Source organism: Sparus aurata, chromosome 19, assembly GCF_900880675.1.
Source record: "Sparus aurata chromosome 19, fSpaAur1.1, whole genome shotgun sequence".
Classification (NCBI taxonomy): Eukaryota; Metazoa; Chordata; class Actinopteri; order Spariformes; family Sparidae; genus Sparus; species Sparus aurata.
Window position 1 is genome coordinate 16375793 of NC_044205.1, and position 20974 is coordinate 16396766.

General features: G+C 43.4%; 1 protein-coding gene across 2 annotated transcripts in view; it reads left to right on the forward strand.

Moving 5' to 3' along the window:
• The window catches only part of stau2 (staufen double-stranded RNA binding protein 2), a 90060-nt gene that overhangs the window by 29627 nt on the left and 39459 nt on the right, over positions 1-20974 (forward strand). For both annotated transcript variants that reach the window (XM_030399026.1, XM_030399027.1), the window contains exons 8-12: positions 5343-5555; positions 5973-6110; positions 10440-10568; positions 13003-13060; positions 19897-20258. In XM_030399026.1, the coding sequence (XP_030254886.1) occupies positions 5343-5555; positions 5973-6110; positions 10440-10568; positions 13003-13060; positions 19897-20258 (900 nt within the window). The remainder of the gene's footprint in view (positions 1-5342; positions 5556-5972; positions 6111-10439; positions 10569-13002; positions 13061-19896; positions 20259-20974) is intronic.

The following is a 20974-nucleotide window of genomic DNA, read 5'->3' on the forward strand; positions in this document are numbered from 1 at the left end:
GCGACCTTGAGAAACTCAGCTGGGAGCTGCCCCGTGCTGCTACAATCCCCAACTGGATAAGATGAGACTCAACTGTCTTGATCTAGGAAGATTTCCTCTGGACCTTACAGGGAATTTGACCATTTCTCTCCTCTAACTTTTTCTAAATCCACAATGAAGTCTACTGTGTCCTTACATGAACTGCTTGATCCGTTCCCCTTGGCTTTCATCAAATCTCAGCTGACTCATCCAATATTCACTCCCTGATCGCCTGCCTCTTCTTCTACTGCACTCTGCAAGGTGCCAAAAACAAGGGAGGCTCAGTTTACTCTGCGTGCCCCCTCCCTTCCTCCACAGAATCCCTGCCTTCCACCTCTCCTACCATCACTCCCAAAAATCACACAGAGGGCTGTTGCGTATTGAGGCTAGGGGGACAGGCGGATAGCGGGTGAGAGGAAATAAGAGGCGAGGATGGAAGGAAGGGAGGGAGACTCCTCTCAGTCTGTTGACTTTGCTTGCTAATGAAAGTTTACACAACATTGGAAAAATTGATCATCCAATCCTCCCCTTCTTTGTTCTCAAAATGTGCTCATCAGAGCATGACATGGCGATCCTTCCTGGAACTGCTATTAATAATTTCAGCCAGCTAAATCTGGATTGATGTGATTCATCATGTGACGTGTCACTGTTAGCAATTCATTCATTTTCAGTCCTTCAAAATTGGAAGCTGACAGCGGCGGTTTTTAAGAGCAGACCACAACCACATTCCTCTACTTCTTTCCTCTTCTGCTCACTGTCACTCTGGAGACTGCCGTTCATTACTGCTGTCTGATGGGCAGTAAATCAGTAACCTCTCTCCACTTTGTCTTTCTTTCACTGCCCATCTACAGTTGATATTCTTTGACGATTGCACAAGTTTTTATTCGTGTTTGGCCTTTTCTGTGCTGTAAATGGATTTAAAGTAAGAAAAAGAGAATTCAGAGAGGCGACTGACAGATTTGATTGCGTTTATTCTCCCTGGTGCCATATCAAACTAAACTTTCCGAAGGCCAGGCTGTGTTCAGGCAATTATCCTCTCCCTCTCATGGCATAACATACCTTTCTCTCTCCCCCATACTCCTGACGGCTCTCCAGCAGATTCACTTTCATCCTCAATCAGTGCGTTGCATGCAATCTGCTCTCACACTGCCACTACACTGTGGCTGGATACCAAGTGTAAATAACTTGTGTCTCTGTGGGTCTTCTCTTGCCCACTGGGTCCATTACATTATACTTAAACAGAGTTTGGCCTGCCGTGTCACATCCCCTTTACCGTGTCTTCTTTGATGCGCCCAGAAGAAATGGCACACTCCCACACCCGCACTAACAGACGATCTCTTAAACTCACGCACACATGCACCCTACACAAAACCATAACGGTCATGTCTCATGTGAGCGCCTTTCACAAGCGGCCATGTTTTCACATCATCTCATCCCTGCTCTCACTGGGGCATGAAATTACCCGTGAGTCACCGCTCACTAGTGTCTGCTTTCCCATCCCTCTGCAACGATGAGGGTCGCCGCCACCCTGAGAGCCAGTTGGCTCATTTAATCCCCCCGTCAGGCAATATCAAACAGATGTCAGCATCAAAGAGGAACCAATCTATAAATCACAGCTTGTGTGTTGGATCAGAGGCTCCCTTTCCAAGGAGGACACAAGAGAAGAGGGTCCGAGCCAAGAACCACCCATCTTACAAGAAGCAGCTTCCTTCAGGGCTTGTCCATCCACCGCTCGTCACAAAAGAGCCTTTCTTCCCTCTACCAGTCCCCACCATTGTCCTACCGTGCTCCCATAGCCTCCTCTTCCAGAGTACCTGAGGTCTTGGATGCACGGATCCTCCCGACTGCTCAGGGTATTGATGTCACGATGAGAAGCCGAAGAGAAGGCCTCCCATGTTAGAGAAAAGATGAGATGAGGAGACAAGAGGAGAAGGGGATTGGGGGGGTGGGAAATCAACATTGAATTACCGAGTGTTTCCTGTGTACAACCCGATCCTTATAATCAGGTGGTAGACGGGTGTGTTTGTGTGTTTGTTTGCATGTATGTGTGTGTGGGTGTGCGTGTAAATGAATGGAAGTGCTGAAATCCCATCGGTGTGGCGCAGATCCCGTGTCGTCTGCCAGGAGACTGACTGCAGCTCGTCTGCCGCCATCCTGCGCCAAGAGTGTGTGACATGAGTGCGCAGACACACACTTGGTATCACACACTTTGTTGACTGCACCATATATCTATACAGGCCATGTTTATTTTTCTGCTTCCTTTCAGTTACTGCATGTTTTCACTTTAGATAGCACGAGGGAATCTCATCTCATTGCAAGACTTCATCCCATCCAGTCCATCACTCATTCTACCATAGCCTTACAAGTGTTTAGCGTGAGCAGAAAGGAAAGCAGACATGTTTAAAAGCCCAAAACCAAAGAGAATTGATTTGGTAACAAGTCAACTGGACCATTTGTGTCTGTAAAGGAAATTGTGTAACTTTAAATTATGTTAATCATTTAATCAGCCACAAGCAGATTTGTTTTCACAGGAACAAGTTTGTTGGTTGGTTGTTTTGTCCGCAGGATTGCACAAAAACTACTGAACGGTTTTCCACAAAACTTGGAGGATGAGTCTCATGAGCTCAGAATAGAGCCCTTAACCTTTGATGCAGATCCAGACACAGGAATGTTTCTCTGTCTTTAGCAATGAAACATTTTCGTTAATTACTTGAGGTGTAAAACAGCATCATTATCTGCTTTCTTCATCAGCAGAAAGTGTTATAAAGTTGGGTTTTGGGTTTCGTCTTCATAACGGCAGGTGAGCCGCATGTGGCGGAAGCTCATTGTTAATTATGTGACAGGTTAAAACCAATCAGAATCAGTGTTCCCAGGATGGATGTAACACCAGAGTGTAACACTCTGCAGAGCATGTTTGATTGACAGTTGATGGTAGGGGAATAGGGACAGCACATTATCTACTAGTTAATTGGTCGTGGATGTTGTCATACTCTCAGACGGATAAAAAAAAAAAAGAAATTAGCCTATTAAATGTTTAGCTGTACCTGGGTGACTCACCCAAGTAAAACGTGTGTGTGTGTGTGTGTGTGTGTGTTACATCTTAATCCAAAAGGTTTTGACTAGAATTGTCATCCACAGCACTATATAGGCTATACATATTTCATATGGAGCACTTTGACATTGATAATTGGCTTTTTCACTTTCTTTCCCCGATTAAGAGGACAAGATTAAAGCCACCTTTTGTTCACTAAGCTGGATTGCTTAGTTTAGCTCAAGGACTGGAATCATGTTCATTTAATTTTGTCGCAAACAACAACAACTATTTATGCCGATATTTTTCAGCATTTGGACAACAATTGGAAGTTGGTTTATGCTGGACTGGGACCAGTAACTATCCGCTGGTTGCCTGACAGACAAACAGAGGTTTGTAGTATGAATCAAACCAGGAATGTTGTGGTCACCCACCAGAATGCAAATATGTTTATTTCTTGGGCAGCTTACCATCTTGCTCAACCACATAAGTGGAATTGTAACACATGTTTATAAGAGCCTGTGATGGACACAGAATGAGTGAGTGAGTACAGCTGCATAACTGAGGACACCTGAAGAGGCTTCCCATCCTGCACATTAGACACGACAATTATCCCTTCATACTGCTAATAGATTGCCTTTTCTAAGTGACATAAGCTTAGCTGACCAGTGGCTGATTCCGAAGTGTCATCATCAGCACCGTTGACACAAAGTAAAAGGGTCAAGAATGGGATGCATCTAGTCCCACTGAATGTTGTAATGCACAAGAAGCTGACATGTTACATTTCCTTTTTCTAGTGATGAGCGAGACCAGAGCAGATCCCCTGGGTGGGAGTGAGTTTGACTGTTGGAGCTTGGAGAGCTACGTGTAGTGCTCCAAGGCTTCCTTACAGCACTCATCCATACATATACTTAAAGTCATTGTGCAGGAATGCTGACAGGATAACAGGTACATCGACAGCAAACATGAGGCTAGTGTCAGCCATGTTAAGATGAGTGTCCTGCAGTTATTTGACTATGAAGAAGTGTAAATATATCCTTATTATTTTGCCTTTTGACTGCAATTTCACAGCAATTGAATGATTTAAACCGCTCTATGTGCATTATATGTTTCAGCATTGATTGTTGTAGGAGTTATTGGCATCATTGTATAGTGTTTATGTCTGTTTTATTTGGTTTTTATCCACAAGACTTTGATAGTCATTGTCATTTTAGGATGTTTATTAAACAAGACACAAGTTTGTCGGGGTATAGTTATGTAGTGGTGGTGGAGGGGTTTGCCCACATTATCCTTTGTTCTCCTCAAGGTCTGGTATTAGTCTGTGTTGATGTGTGAAGCATTTGAGGAATGCTCAAGGTTCCGCTTATCAGTTTAATCTGTTTTATCGGTCGCTGGGTTCAAATGAACTGTTTCTTGATTGCATCTGATTGCTACAATTTGTGCTGTCTGCACCACAAATTGAGCTCAAATAAAGGAGAGCAGGAGCAAAAGAGAGAGAGAGAGAGAGAGAAAAAGAGGAGAGGGTGGGTTGGGGGGGTTTGAGAAAGTACATTTACAGACAGTGGCTAGAGGGAGAGCGAGCGATGGAGAAAGTCGGCGAGCCATTAGTCGAAAAAGGCGTCCGCATCAGCCGAACATGTACTGTTGGACTCAGTAAGTGTGTGAAACCTAATTCTTCCTCCAGCGTGTTTTCCTAAATAAGGTTGGGGAGAACCCCACCTGCTACACACACACACACACGCGCACTCACACACACACGCACTCACACACACACACTCACACACACACACTCTCACACACACACACACACAACACACACTCACACACTGTTCTCGGACTTCACAGGAAGTAGATGTGATTGCAGAAGCATGACCTAACGCCAGCCGGTGTTTGTTTTAGGTCTCCCAGGTGACCAGAGGCTAGAGGAAGGAAACTGAGCCCTCAACACTGGAGACTGTCATCTAGGAACATGTTCCTCTTCATGTGTGTGCTTGGACTTCAGTCTGCGTGTGTGTGTGTGTGTGTGCGCCCTTTGTATATGAATAACACACACATATGGGTGGGTAGCGCTGTGACCATCGAGAACAGATGTTTCGGACCACCTGGTTTAGCTGTTTGCAGAGTACGCTGCACACACTCCCTCACACATATCATGCAAAATCACTCAGATTTCGGTCTTTTGTACTGACGTGTCTGTCTGTGCAACAGCCCTGGTGCAAGACAGATGTAACTGGAAGTTACATTTACACAAGTCCCTCATTTCCAACCTGTCCATCCTGTATCTTTCCCCCAGGTGTTAAAGGAGAGCGGCCCCCCACACATGAAAAGCTTCCTGACCCGTGTCACCGTCGGAGAGTTCTCCGCTGAGGGCGAGGGCAACAGCAAGAAGCTCTCTAAGAAGCGTGCCGCTCTGTCCATCCTACAGGACCTGAAGAAGCTGCCCTTCATCCCCGCTGTGGAGAAACCCAAGACGCACTACAAGAAACGCACCAAGACCATCCTCAAGGTATTGCAGATGGGCTCCAGGCGTAGAGACATAATGTGTTCAAATGCGGAGTGCTTAAGACGCACTCAAGACACCTCGGAGTCATCTGAGTCATAATACACTCAGCTTGGCAGAATTATTCATTGTCACCATTTTCTGACTGAAACATTTGTAACAGTTGACAGCCCCAGTGCCACTCTCATTCAAAAACTGTGTGAAATACGATATTGCGAGATACTGTTCCAATTAATTTCCTGTGTCCTCCGTATCTTTTTCATCTAACCATTGCAGATGACCAATTTCCATTCACTCATATGCAGTACTGTTGTATATTATTGTCAGTATAGCTTAGTCAACAGGTGCAGATGATTGTTATAACATGATAAGAGAATGCTATAATTTTAATCAACCATTTTGTGTCTCATCGTTTTGTCCAAGACGGGACCAGACTATGGCCAGGGCATGAACCCGATCAGCCGTCTGGCCCAGATCCAGCAGGCCAAGAAGGAGAAGGAGCCCGAGTACCTGCTGCTCTCTGAAAGGGGGATGCCCCGACGCCGGGAGTTCATCATGCAGGTAAACAATTGTCTCGTTTGAAGTTCTCCTCATTTTCTCATCATTGTCTGTTTTCTTACTACTTGTACGCTGCTACACGGAACAAACTTTCCTTCAAGAGATTTGTTATAAGTTTTAGCTAACGTAGTCTAATCTAAATGAGGTGGGATTGAGATGGAGAAGGGTGAAAGGATGGGGATTATGTATTCAGAGGAAGAAGAGGAGCTTAACAGTCACATGCTGAAGTTCCCTCTCACATCGTGTCTACACAGCGTGAGCAGCAGCAAAGCCGTCTGTCCCCACGAAGGATGCGTTTAGGTGCAGAACTGGGTGTAGGTCACCAGCTGTTTGGCAACTCTTAAAGCTCAACACACGATCACTGTAGTGATGAGAGCAAAATAGATGTAACTCCTGTGTAAATATGCCGCAACGGACAAATCAAAGGATGAGTGAGTATTCTTGACAAGTGGAAGCTAAAGAGCAGGTATACTGCTGACTATATTTTTGATCAAGAAGACTAAAGGCAAGCCAATGGCAGAACAAGAAGAAACCTCCGTCTGTCTGGCGAAAGGCATTCAGCAGCAGCGTTATATAACCTCTTTACACTAGAACACGAGTTTCTTGGTTTTCTCCCGGGACTCTTATCTAGTTTCCGATTTCAGTCATGTGTGTTGTCCCAGTTCAGTCATGCATACAACTAACAAACCTCATGTTGTAGCAGGGGGCCGGAGACAGTTACTGTTCTTTCTGTTTTACGATGTATCTATTCTCGTTTAGCTAACATGTTCCTTGTGATCTCTCCCATTACTTTTGAGACTGAAGTACATCAAATATCAGAAACTTTAAGTCTTTTACTCAGTAACTATGCATATAGGTGACATTCCCTTTTACCAGTGGAATAATTAACATTATCCTTACTTTTATGACTGTAAGGAACTTTCTACATCACTGAATATTAATGATTAGTGTCCAAGCAAATGTCCACTTCCCACTCTCCACTACTTATCAAAGCTCAAAGATTTAAAATTTAGCTCTGGACCACTCTTTATGGAGTAAATGATTTATAATTCAATTGAAAATTCTCTTCTGTACTCTATTAGACACTTGGACATGCCTCTCACTTCACCGCCCCCCCCGGCTCTTCTCTCATCCTCCCAGTTCCCTCTTGAAAAGTTCTGTTAGATAGTCATCATTTTTATAGCGTGCATATTAAGCTCAGAATAGATTAACATCAGTCTTCACAGCCATGTTTTCCTTGATTGACCAGCCAACTGTTTTACACTACTAAATTGCCATTTCAAGCTGTTTTCGAGTAAAGAGAGCCCACTAACTGTCTTCTGGTACAGAAAGATATTAGAATGTGGTCTGTGTAGTAAGGAGCTCGTATTCATTAACAGAATAAAATGTCAGCTCTTGCGACCTTTAACCCTTAACTAAGTTATAGAGGATTTGCTGTTTATCACTAATCCAGTAAACGGAACAGCAGGGACTTTGTATGGAGAAAGATCCTCATCAGATACCGCAGTTGCAGTTTCAGAGCTGCTTGAGCTATTGGAGGTCATGCATAAAAGAACCACAACATGAAAACATGTTATCACATTTTATCGATCCATTCGTTACAGTTCAGATCTGGTACTAGCGCATTTCTCTCAGAGAAATCTCTCTCGTCTTTGGTTGGATCTTGGCATCCTGAATCTGGCATTGCCCAACTATTTTTATCACAATGATTTTACAGTTTACAGCTTTACAGTCAAAAGCTGCCGCGCTAGTCTTTTTTTAGTGCACTCACATGCATGATAATAATACAGTTTATGCAAAATTAGAGGACAAAAAATCACTGATTTCTTTTCCGATCCAATACCAAGTAAAACAGATACCGATATGATACCGATATGTTACCAAAAAGCCTAATAAAACGGCATTCAACAGTTTTAACATCCCAGGGAACTCCTGTCGTTCGAACATCAGCACAAATACTGAAACCTAGGCAGACATGAGTCAGTGACATCAATAAAAGTCACCAGTGGCTACATCCACTGTCTCTCTGTGTCTGGATAACTTGATTACTTCTGTTTCGCCTATCACCACATTCTGTATTGTTATTCAATCTCAGATGCTTAACAAGGTTTGTGATGTTGCCACAGTACGTCACAGACCTCACTTACACATCACATGCTGTTTTGAGGACAGCAAAACTCTGTACATGACAGCAGTTGCCATCAGTCATCATCATTCATTCTCTGTCAGAGGCACCTTACACATTAAGAGCCTGGTTCATGCATGACAAGTGGAAGTAACCCTGTTGGTGGTATAATACACATTTACCACAAATTTCTGAGCTTAGATATCGAGCTTTTGATATGAAAATCAATTCTAGAATAAAGGGATCGGGTGTATATTGATATATCTGTATTGATCCGCACACTACTAGTTCTACTGTTTGTTGTGAGTCGAGTGATAATTCGCCTGGGCTATTACAGGATTCAATGTTCAACATGTTTCTGATTATTATTGGCATCAGCATCTTTTTATCGAATTGTGAAAAATAATTTATCTAAAAAATGCACCTTCTTGGCTTGAAGTTTGCAGTCTGAAAGGTAGCTAGTAATTAAAGCAACTAAATGTTTGTATTTAAGTATAAAGAGCAAATTTTATGTGGAATTGCTACAGCAAGTAGCAGGAATTTGAAAGATTCAAGGGAAAATTCCAAATATCTCAAATTTGTACTTATGTACATTCTATCACTGTTGATATTAACACGTCATCTGAACAGTTATCAGATTTGATATTCAGCATGTATCTGAATATAGAAAGCATTTTTTTCCCCCAATGAAATAAAATAAATTATTTAATAATGTTCTTCTTTGGCTCTGATGCAGAATGCTGTCTGAAAAGGAACTTGTGTATTAAGTTATCAAACAAATTAAGCGAAAAAGTACAGTTAAAAAATTGGCAGAAAATGGAAATGCTTAAGTAAATGAAAAAAAAATATATGGTGAGTTCATAAGTAAATGTATTTATGATGATTGCAGAGAAGCTGCTTTGATTGGCCAACATAAATGTAAATACAGCTGTGCAAAACTTGCAGAGATTGGCAGTCTCGACATGGCAACTTCCTCAAGGGATGTTTATTCATGTTATTCTTAAACCGTTTATAGTCTTTGTCTGCAGAAATGCAAAAATATGCATTATCTAACTCGGAAGGACTGTTGCACAACATTTATAGTGGCACAATGAAGATTTAAAATTAGTTAATTTGTTTGTTTTTGTCTTGGTTGTTGTTTATTTTAGTTCATGTGTAAGTCCAGCCACGCTCAGCAGTCTGTTACATGCATAGCACAGCTGCTTAGGCCATCTTAATTTATGCGCAAAGTTTTAACTGCGCTTCTCTTTGTCTTTCTATTCCTACTCTTCTTTCTGTGTCCATCCCTCTCAGTCAAACTCTCGCTCTTTGTTTCTCTTTCCGTAATCCTCTTCTTTTGTAAGAAGTACAGAGCTTCTCTTAACATCGGTCAGTAACTCGGCCTCAAACCTATTCTCCATGCCTCTTTGATACACACATAAGGTCCTGTGTGTGTGTGTGTGTGTGTGTGTGTGTGTGTAGGTGTGTGTGTGTGTGTGTGTGTGTGTGTTATATCCTTTTGTGAAGTCCACTCGCTCTTCTAAAATTTCCACATTGTTTCCCTCAGTAAGTAGCCGGGCTGAAATGAGTCTCTGTTTTCTCCTCTTTTTCTTTCTGAACCCATCACCAGTTACAGGGAAAAGGCTCCCACAAGTTTTTACAAATTTTTTACAAATGACTGATTGTGTTTATTTTTAGGAATTTGGTGATTTATTAAGGCTTTGCGTCTTATTGTATGTTGTTGTGCGCCCATTTGAAGCATTCAGACGAGCACTTAGTGAGCATGTCAGACCGCTTTTAGCGAGTGCACCAAGGCCTCGCTGTTCACAGGCTTTGGCTCCGAGAATGTTATTTGTAGAGTGTAATTGTCTGTTTGCATAACATAACGACGTCTGATATTCTCTTGGAAATATCTGCTTACATTCTGTGTAGACAGATTTAATGTTTTGGGATCGCTGAAAAACAAACACTTCACTCGGAGGCCTTTTGTTGCGATGTAAAATCGCACGGCTGACTCGGCTCAAAGTGTTCTCGGCTGAAAAGGGAACGAAAGTGTGACAGGAAGCGGGAAGCAGTGAGAGAAGTGTTTTCATTCAGTGATTCACTGTTATATTATGTTTGTTTTCTGTTCAGCCATAATATTCATTGTTAGTCTGAAAGTAATATAAGTCCGGATGTCTTCAATCTCATGGCTTTCTGTGCATGCGTTTGCATCCGTGCACATGCAGGTGAAGGTGAATAACGAGGTTGCCACGGGAACAGGACCCAACAAGAAGGTGGCCAAGCGGAACGCAGCCGAGGCGATGCTCCTGCAGCTGGGTTACAAGGCCTCCACAGTCCCTCAGAACCCCACCGAGGTACAAACTCTACTTTCTTCTCCTGCTTACACCAACTTATATATTTCAAAGCCATTTATTTTTAGTGCTTAAGGTGTGGGTAGTTTGTATGTTTAGTGTGCTGTAACTGCTCTTCTGAGGGAAAGAAACTTGTGATCACAGGATTGCTTCTTTCAATTTCTTTCATTATCGATGAGGTATGAGCACAGTGATTCAAGGTGCCAGCCAGCGGAAATCAGCGTACTGGCACATAACAAAAAAATGGTTTGAATAGATATTGTTTCGGCTAAGGCAACAGTTGAGGTTAACCTGCCAGATAAACATCAGGCTATTAAGGAGTCAGGTCACACAAAAACTACTGAACAGATTTCAACAATACTGGGATGGAGGATGGTTCTCGGCCCAGAAAAGACCCCATTAACTTCCTAACTTCTTTTAACATTGCGTTTTTTGACATTTTCATTAATTTCTCAGGGAAAAATAAATCCTGATGAGGAAATATCTGGTGTATTGACGTAGTGGTATTAATGAGTGAGCAGGATTCAATGGCTCTAACATTAATTATTACGCCTCTGGGTTTTTTAACGTGAATTCATGTGACTCACAGTGTTAAATGTAAGTCACAGTTGATGCATAACACATACTATAGAGGGACCATAAAGTAAGTAGGCCATTGCAGGAGGTTATGCATGAGTGTTCCTACAAATGCAGAAACACACACACACTGAGGTGTATATAGGATGTCTTGCAATCAGTATTCCAGCCACGCTGGCAGCAGGGCAGCAGGCTACCTGTCCAGCTGTAAACTGAAGGATTACATAAAGAAATTCTCTGCAGCGCTCCTTTTCTGTCTACATGCTATCTGATCTGGACGGCATCGAGCAGGATTCAAAATATACAGATTCTCAGATTTATCACGAGTTCCAGTGCTGCTGACCTGTTACGCAACCTGTTCTTCTCCTCTGAACCGAATGTGTTTTGCAAGCAACCATTGATCTCCATCATCTTTATTCACCTCATTGGCTTTTGAGCTCAGGGGAGCAGATTCAGATAGAGATGATGTTACATAACCAGGCTTTCTGTAGAGAATTCATCGCTCCCAAGACAGCTCATTAGTTAGATATGTGCTGCTGCATATATCTTATTCAGACAGCAGTGCCATATAGCTAAAGGATGACACATTGCTCTTATCAGAATAACTGTGGACGTTTTCTACAGAGACAACCCACCACCCAACACACCTGAGGGAAAGAAAGGCAAAGATGTGGTGACGAAGGATGAACCATTCTTCTTCGATCCTTCTTTTCCTTTTTCGTCTTCTTATTCTTCTTCGTTTTCTTCTTTTTCTCCTTCTCCATCTTCTTTTCCTCTTCTTTCTTCTTCTTTTTCTCCTTCTTCTCCTTCTTCATCTTCTTCATGTTCTTCTTTGTCTTCTTTTCCTGATAATGCTCACCCACCTCCTTCTGCAGATATAATTTCACCCATTTGATAAATAACGGATGATATGAAGTTTTATAATATTAGATAATTAGGATAACATGACTCCCATTAATTTATCGGCCTGATATATTTTGTACATCCCTAATGGTAGCAAATGTCCTTGAAAGCGTGGAAACACTCCAGTTGCATGTGTCGACAAGTTATCAAATTAATTTTTGCGTCACTGCATGCTCTGTATGTAAGCCATTTTAAACTACCATGTTATGATGTCTAAGGTGTCACATAAATGAGAGTCTGCTGCACTGGAAATAAGCAGCCTTACTGTTTAAGCTGATTCCTGGCAAGAGGTGAGACCTTTTCTGGTAACACTCAACACCGAAATATTTAGACAAAAGGGAGTTAGTGGCTGATAGACGGCTCTGCATTGGAAAACATCTCTATTAGACCTCTCACTAGATCCTCAGACGACCCCGAGCTCTCTGGAATGATTAGACGGTGTTTGTTCAGCTAAGGTTGTCTCTCTTTAGATCTCTCTCTTCCTTTCCTGTTTCCCTTTCTGTTCGGAGCTCTGTTGTGCTACATTCCCACCGTGGGATTGTGGGTGATCTGTGGAAAAAAGTGTGAAGAGACTTGGGTGGGGGTTAAAACAAATGCAGGCCGGATTTGTTTACAGCCATGTCACACACATCAGAAATGATTTGTTTTTCAGTTTCACACACGTGTGTTTGTGGTTGTGTGTGTTTGTGCAAGCAGACACGCATACCACAGCAGAAGTACCACATTGAATAGGAGCCTTTTTTACTTACCAAACACTGACAACCCCCCTAATTAAGTAGCTGGCCTAGACAGACACTAGGCTCCTTAAGCATCCCCTCCTGTGAGCGTTCGTCTCTTTGTGGCCCAAACAGTAGGAAGGAACTCGTCTGACATGCGTGAAGAAGCTGTCTCTTCAAGAATCTACATCTCTCTTACCTCCCCCTTCTCTCCTTCTCTCCTTCTCTCCGCATCACTACAGATGGACAACAAAGGCTGGAACGGACAAAAGGCGTCATTTACCGAAGCGACAAGTAACAGTGAGTATCGGCACGTCTCCCCGTGTCTCTTTCCATTTCCTTCTCCTCCTCCTCTCCGGCTCTCCATTGCTCCCTCCATCCCGCAGGTGGTTTTAGCTGCCGAGATGGCCCGGCGTTTAATCTCTGTGACTGGTCAATGGGCTTCTGACTGTCAGCTTAATCGGCCGTGCGTCCTCGTGGGGAGCCTGCGAATTCAGGCTCATTCACACGGGCTTACAGGGCCGGCACACTGAGGCCCTCCGGGGAGTCCCCCCACTGCCTTCCTGTGCAGAAAAAAACCTAGCCTTTCACTCAGGATTAACACACAAGAACACTAGAGCGCGGATGCACACACACATACCCATAATCCTGCACACAGAGACGCAAAATGGTGTGGCAGGATATATGATGGTAAGATGTAATTTTTATATTTTATTTCTGAAACATCTTATCCTGAAGCAAGAATATCTCACGTAGCTGTATGTCTCTTTCAAGTACCAGCTGTAGACAAAATGAGATAACAAGCTTGTGAAAAAGTACTGGAACTTTGAAGAAACGTAATCATCAATACAAACTCCTCTACAAAGGTAGTTTAAATTACTGTATGTAAGACTTTATATAGTACTGCACTCTGTATTTTTATCAATTCCCCTTTGGATCAGCTCGTGGCTGCTGTTTGTCTTTATTGATTAGGTTTGCATTTCACCGCACATGATGCCGCGGGTTAAGAGGCAGCTCTCTTTTACTCCCTTTTGGCCAAAGCCAAGTGCTGGTTTGGAGCTGGTACCTTTTATGAACCGGTTTGCATTCCACTAGCAAGAGAGCCACCATAGAGTCAGATCACTCAGTCACTGTGTATGCCTCCAATTTCCCAGCATTGTTAGGAACAACTATGGTGAACTACATTGACTCTTTGCATGGGTTGTTCCTGGCTTTTGAATGCTTACATTGGCATCCAAACACGACTGGTCCTCGGACCACTGTTGCTTCGATTTGGTGTCCACAGATACAATTTTTGTTATTCTCCAGTGGAGAAGTCAAAACAAGCTACCGTGGCTCGGTTTTTTAAAATTGAGCTCATAAGCCGTTTTAGTTGGTCCTTGGTCCTGTTAACCTCGCCCCAGACCATGACTTTAGTGGTTCTATGTTCTAGACTAGCAAAGTGTAAGGACATTCCCATCCCATGTGCTTATGTTGTGTTTCAGACAACTCAAAAATGTCCAACCTCCGACCACAAAAAGTAAAGCTGGGAAATCCCAATGTTCGAAGTTGACTGGAACAAGGCATAAGTGCCAGTTAGCAAATATTATAATGCGCACACGCTAAACTAAGATGGTAAACATGGTTAATATTATACCAGCTAAACATCAGCATGATACCATTGTCCTTGTGAGCATAGAGCATGCTGAAGCTAGTTTAGATTATGCTACAGTGAATCAGATCCCCACTTGCTGACGTAAGCTGACGGCAACCTGTTTACTTAACAGGCATCTATTCAGGTGTATGTCAGATATGAAACCAGATGCAGTCATGAAAAGACAGCCTCCTTAGTCATCATCTCATTTGGAAAAAAAATCTATACCTGTGTACTTTTTTTAACTGTAGACAAACACAAAATAGTTTCATTACAGGATTTATAGTATGTATGAACTTACATGGGAATGTGATGGCCTTTTGTGACGTTTCATTTATAGCGGGGGATAGGTCTCATAACTAAAAAGCAGAAGGATGCAATTTTGTAGGAAACAGCTGCTCTCTATCAGCTGTATCTGTTGTCAAGTTGGCCGTCTTGTCTGTAATCAAAATAAAAACAATAAAAAAAGCCGTCTTCCCACCAAAGTCAAACATTATTTCGAGACTTGACATCTATTTTCAGTGTCTGGTTTCCAGAGTCTAGAGGCAATGTTATTTTTCCGTTTACTCCACATGGTGTGTGAGTTATTAGTTAATATTTATTACAGGTGTAAAAATGCAAAAATTCTGCGTCATGGTGTTGCTTAAGCTGATTTACGTGCATCGTAATATCTGAGCGTGATTTGTTGTGATGGCCCAGCTCGATAAAAGGACGCGCTGCAAGCAGTCTCACTCTGGATGCCAGCAAAGTAAATGCCAGCAGCTTGAGAAAGAGCAGTTTCTGGGACAAATGAACAGTGTGTGAGTTGTGGAGCAGCGGAGTGGAAAACAAACAGATAGCCTTATTAGATCTGAATGTGCTGTCGTCACACGGCCCTAATGGAGGCTTTTGGCAGGGCTTAGGTGCTCTGACATTGGGTATCCAGCTTCAGTCCGGAGAGGAGAATGAATGTGATGTTTCATCTTTCTTGTGTTGAAAAGTACTAAACAGATTGGTAAAGCTAATCACTCACTTTTGTGTTTGCTCATTGCTGGTTCAGATGAGGTCTGAGCCCTTGCCACAACTTATATAGCACTCACATGTGTGATTTAGTCCAATTTTCTAAAAGATATATCATCTAAATGATGTTTACAGATAAATGATTGTTCTCTCAGATAAACTATTTTGGTGGTTGTGGTTTCTATGGTAGCTCAAGCTCCAGGAGTTGCCCAATACCTCCAGAGCAGAGCCCCCTGGGAAACAAAGTCTGTTCCTATTGTTGGCTTGGAGCGTGCCTTTGGTCCGGTGCCATTCCCACTCATAGTTTATCTCACACTCAGCATGAGGCTTAACTATCTGCTAATTACCTCTTTAAAGTTGCCCAAACCACACAACACTCACATGACGCTAATGTCTGAATAATGTTTATTGCATAAACACCATTTACAACTCATTCAAACAGATACAGCTGGTCTCAGTTTTCTGTGTGTCTGCAAATGCTGAATGGAAGATGTTTCGGGTTTGTCCGTTGTTTTGATTGATGATGCAGTTTATTGAGTAGAAGTGGCAATAACGACATCGGTTTGCAGACCTCAGTGGCTTCAGAATTATTGGGACATCATTCATATGAAAAAATATGTAATTTCTGCTAAAATGTCTTTTTTTTTTTTTTTTAGAAAAAAAGTTGTTTGTCTTGAGTCATTATTGTGCAATCAAAGTGTAAAGCTAGTATCTCCTCCTTGTTGATGTTTTCACAGTCAGCTCTTGACAGACTTTACAAGTGTTTAAAATACTGAAGCTGTTACACAGCTAAGTTCCTTTTCCCTATTAAAAACATTTTACAGGGATTTTAAAGTTCAAGTGAACACCAGCTGACGGTCCGTTTTTTTTTGCTGACCTCCTTTGGATTAACTTCTCACCTTGCTAGAGAGCTGTAGACTTTACTCCTTTTTTGGCACTCATACTTGTTTTTGTACAATGCAACATCATTGTTGGCTGTGGTTACAGATGCAGCAGATTCAGATACAGGTATCCAGGTATTATTTAATAACTTTACAGTTCTAAACGTCAAGATTTCAGTCCTGGTTGTTTTTCAGCCATCTGAGGTTATTGGTGTGATGGTAGGGAAGGCAGTTCAGGAGAAAGATAGTTTATTGTTGAGTCTCATTCGCTTTGAGATCAATATTCGGCCCAAAACGCTACCCCAAAGTATCTTTGTTTGACATCGTGGGAATAAGACTCGACAAGCAGCCACTCCATCACAGATGTAACATAAGAAGAGCAAGTTATTCGAGTGGCTGACCACGGATCCACATATAACATCCTCTACGTCCCAAAATGCTTTTTTCCCCATTGACTAGCATTGCAATAGTCTAGAACTAGTCTAGTTAATTTAAGATTTTTTTCAACGGGTGCTGTCAGTGCCGCTGTTAATGCTCAAAGAGTGTTGGATCAAACCAAGTCAATGTATCAAACCCGCCCGACAGTAGATAAACAGTTGTGATTGGCTAGTCACAATCAGTCTGAATAGGATGGGGGCGGACACATCTGCAAGAGCAAATGTAACATGAATTTGCAGATTCCTCTAGTTTCCAGGCTACTATTGTAAAAGAAACAATGAAGACATTTTATTTAATTCAATGGGCGCCTTCCTGTAGTCTGGTATCCAGTTGTTATAATACATCCATGATTTGTTTACAGTGTGCCTTAACAAACTGTGGGCTGAGAGGATTCATATCGTCACATTGTCAACATCACCCATGATTGAATTTTGTCTTTTGCTTTATGGGAATTGCGTGCATCCATCGGCTATTGTCTTCTGTTTATTGTGAATCTCTTGCGCCTGGGTATGTCATTTAAATCCTGTGCGGGGAAGGCGAACCCGGCAGTAACCATAAAAACTACAACAAAGAATCGCTTACAGGATGCAATGAATAATGGGGTTTTTTTTCTGAAAAAAAAAGGTATGAAAACAATGGTGTTGTGAATTAACATCCAGGAACTGGGTTAGTTGTGTCATAGTGGCCGGTTGTACAAGAGCTAATGTACCAGCTGTCTACAGTGGTGTGATTAGCCAGCCATACACCACATAAAAGAGCATTGCTGCATTATCTACATTATGTAAGGCAAAGTGGAAGAAAATAGGTAAATGTGTCACAGGCTGTTTACTCATGGCTCTGTCCTTCCTTTCCGGCTCTTCCACATAAAACACACAAACCCCTCAAGCAACCCACAGACGCTCATTGTATTTGTGTGTGTGTGTGTGTGTGTGTGTGTGTGTATTGAAGTCCTGTCCTTTGCCCTGTGTGAGCCGTGGGATGCAGTGCTACAACAAACAGGGTAGCTTAGAAGACAGGAAGGGAGAGTAGAGAGAAAGAAGAAAAAGAAGTAAGAAGAGAGTGATTTTTCTCCCTTCTATCCCCATGGGTATTGCAGCAGGGCTTTTCACTCGAGTTGCCACATTTCATTTCCTGCTGTGCATATTTGTGTGTGCGTGGATGTGTGTCTGTGCGTCGTGTGCATGTGCGAGCTATGTGAGGGTCTTGCTCCACCGTGGTGATTTATAGCGGCGGGCTCCGGCCCTATCTGTTTTCGATCAGTCTCATGCTTGGCTCTGGCTTCCCTCCAGCGCTCCCCTGGCCCACCGGACGCCGAGTCTGGGTGGGACCCCTCCAAAAACTGCCTGGAACCAGCACCACAAACACACGCTCTCCCTTTCGCTCTTTCAATCCCCACTCCTCAGCCCTTACTCTGCTTCTCTTCTCCCCTCTCCAACTTCATGTACACAGTTTCACAATCCCTAACCCGACATCCTCACGCACAAACGCACTCTGTCACTCATACTTACTCTCTCTCTCTCTCTCTCTCTCTCTCTCTCTCTCTCTCTCTCTCTCTCTCTCTCTCTCTCTCTCTCCCTCTCCCCCCTCCGTTCCCTCTTTTGCTGTCACGCTCTCGCTTGCCATCAGCTGACACCGGCTTGAAGCACTCAATCACATGCAAACATGCAAACATCCTCACAGGCACGCCCACATACACTCCGGCAGACAATCACACACACTCATATGGATTGCATTCACTGCCTTTTCCCAGCCCCCCCCCCACCACCACCACCACCACCACCACCGGTTTTCTGTGTCCACAGCTGATGTCATGTTGGCTAACACCTTTCATTTTTTGCGATAGATTCAGAATGCACAGCCTGCGAGTTTTACTTGCGTAAATTCAAATTAAAGTTGTCATCATGATTGGGAGGAGGGGGGGAAAAACTGAGCAGTTGTGTCATTGCTGGCATGGGGCAGTTTGTTGTAGTATGAGTAATAAGTCCTGGATTTCATTGCTGTTTCCTTCGGCTTCTCTGCTCTTCTGGAAAGGAACGCAAACTTCATTGTTCATAATGGGAAATACTGTCTGCAGGTTCCCAGAAACCTTAGACCGAGTGTCTGTCCCTGTATGTGTGTATCTATGTGTGATGGTAATGTTAACTCAAACAGGAAGTGGCCTGTCAGTCATGCGCTCACTCCAGCGCTTTCTCCCAGCTGTTGGTCCGTACGCACACACAAACAAGCACACACAGACAAAAGCCCTGACACACACACGCACACACAGCTGGTCTTCCTGTCTCTGGTGACCTTGGCTGGGCTTCGGAGGCTCCGCATGGTTTTCACATCCACTCATCTCCACCTCGCCTTCCATCTGAACTGGTTCCCAGCTCATCTCTCTTTATCCTTTCTCTCCCTTCGTCTTCCTTCACATCTCATTTTCTTTCCACTCACTTTCACCTCAACCGCAAAGTGATGAAAGTGTTGAACCTAAACCGGTCAGTGTTTCCCGCTTCCACCTGTCACGACAATTTCGGGACAGTGATGTCAGAGTGAATGAAGCCAACATAAACGACTGAGATTTGTCCAAATGGTCTGGATCGGAACACAGTCTTGGAGCGCTGTTGTGCTCAGCTGGACTGAAAAGTTGGTCAGAGGTGCCTCAGATCCAAATTGCTCCCTTCATTTCCCAGCGCCACCGAAAAATTCTCCCAAGAACCTTGATCTGAGACCCAACCTGCTTCCGAGATTCTCTTGGGTCTGCATTTCAAAGTGAAACAGGATGCCGCTTAGCTGACAGCGCTGTTTCCCATCAATGATGAAGTCATAGCGGCTCTGTTGATATTGGTAGATGCTCCGTTTGTGTCTGTGTGTTTGTGTTTGAGGAAGAGAAAGAGAGAGGCTGTGTGTCTGTTTCCCAGCAGAGACTTTGATAGTGCTCAGAGGTGCCAAACCACATGAAACTGTCATCTACGTTCAGTGATGGAATGCCAGTTTGGGAGCCAGCACACACGCTTGTCACACACACACACACACACACACACACACACACACACACACACACACACACACACACACACCCTGGCATTGTTGGGTAGCGAGAGACAGAGGAATGTGTCTGCAAATCATTTCAATGGTCAATAATGAGAATCATAGCACCCCTTTTTCTCTCTTCTCTCTCTTCTTTCTCCCTTGAACAACTTCAGCCCAGAAGGGTCTGCTCCATCTCAGCCCCGATGTCTACCAGGAGATGGAGGCTAGCAGGAAGCAGGGGGGCAATGCTCCAGGCCCCGGCGGCAGCAGCGGTGGCTCCGTCAACTACATGGCATCCAAAGACATGGGGCCCTGCTCCGCACCGCTGCCCCCAGGACACCCTCCGTACTACAGTGGCTCAGCCTCCTCTCCCAGCCCAACCGCTACAATGGCTAGGGAGCTGCTGCTTAACGGTCAGTCACCCACGGCCGACGCCTCCCTGACCATGAAGGGGAAGAACCCGGCCCTCGCCTGCGGCGTCTCGGTGCAGCCTGCACAGCAGCTGGACTACCTGGCTCGCATCCAGGGCTTCCAGGTAAGAAACTTCAGGGGTGTATTTATATTCAGACTGGTAGGAAGTAAACTGCTGAGAACTGGAAACACAGCAAGATTACCAGGTTAGGCAAACTTATTTGTCAAAAGAAAACCATTGTGAATGTAAATTTACACTTTGTCACCATTTTACAACTGTTTCCTAGTTAAGAGTTGACAAATATCAATTGGAGCCCTGAAACACCAAATGTCGGGACTGTTGGTGAGCATCTGTGGCATAAGTAGTTGTGATGTGTCATCAGCAACACTGGCTGAGATAACTGCAGCTACTACAGTCACTGTGGTGATATACTTTGTTTGGAGTATGAATTCAACAGGTGGCCAATTCATACATATTGCACCTTTACACTACTTCGAAGCAAAAGTATGATGTGATCGATCTGACCTGAATTGGACAGATCCTGATGTATCTAATTTTATCAATATCGTTGCGAGGTGATTGTTCAAACAGTAGCTTACTCGCTCATTAAACGTTATCTTTGTTGTGTGAAGTTGCATCACTGCGTAATTCCCTGAAGCTTAAGACCTCTGATGTTGTATTGCACCAAAATGTAGATATTTCTTCTCATGTTAGGGGGGCTGCTTTTAATTTCAAGCATGGATGGGCACCTCTGCCGGTAAACAGTGCCTACTGTAGTTGTCTATACTCACAGTTTTCCTGTGCATTTATTCATAAATAGCAGTATTTTGTGTTTAATC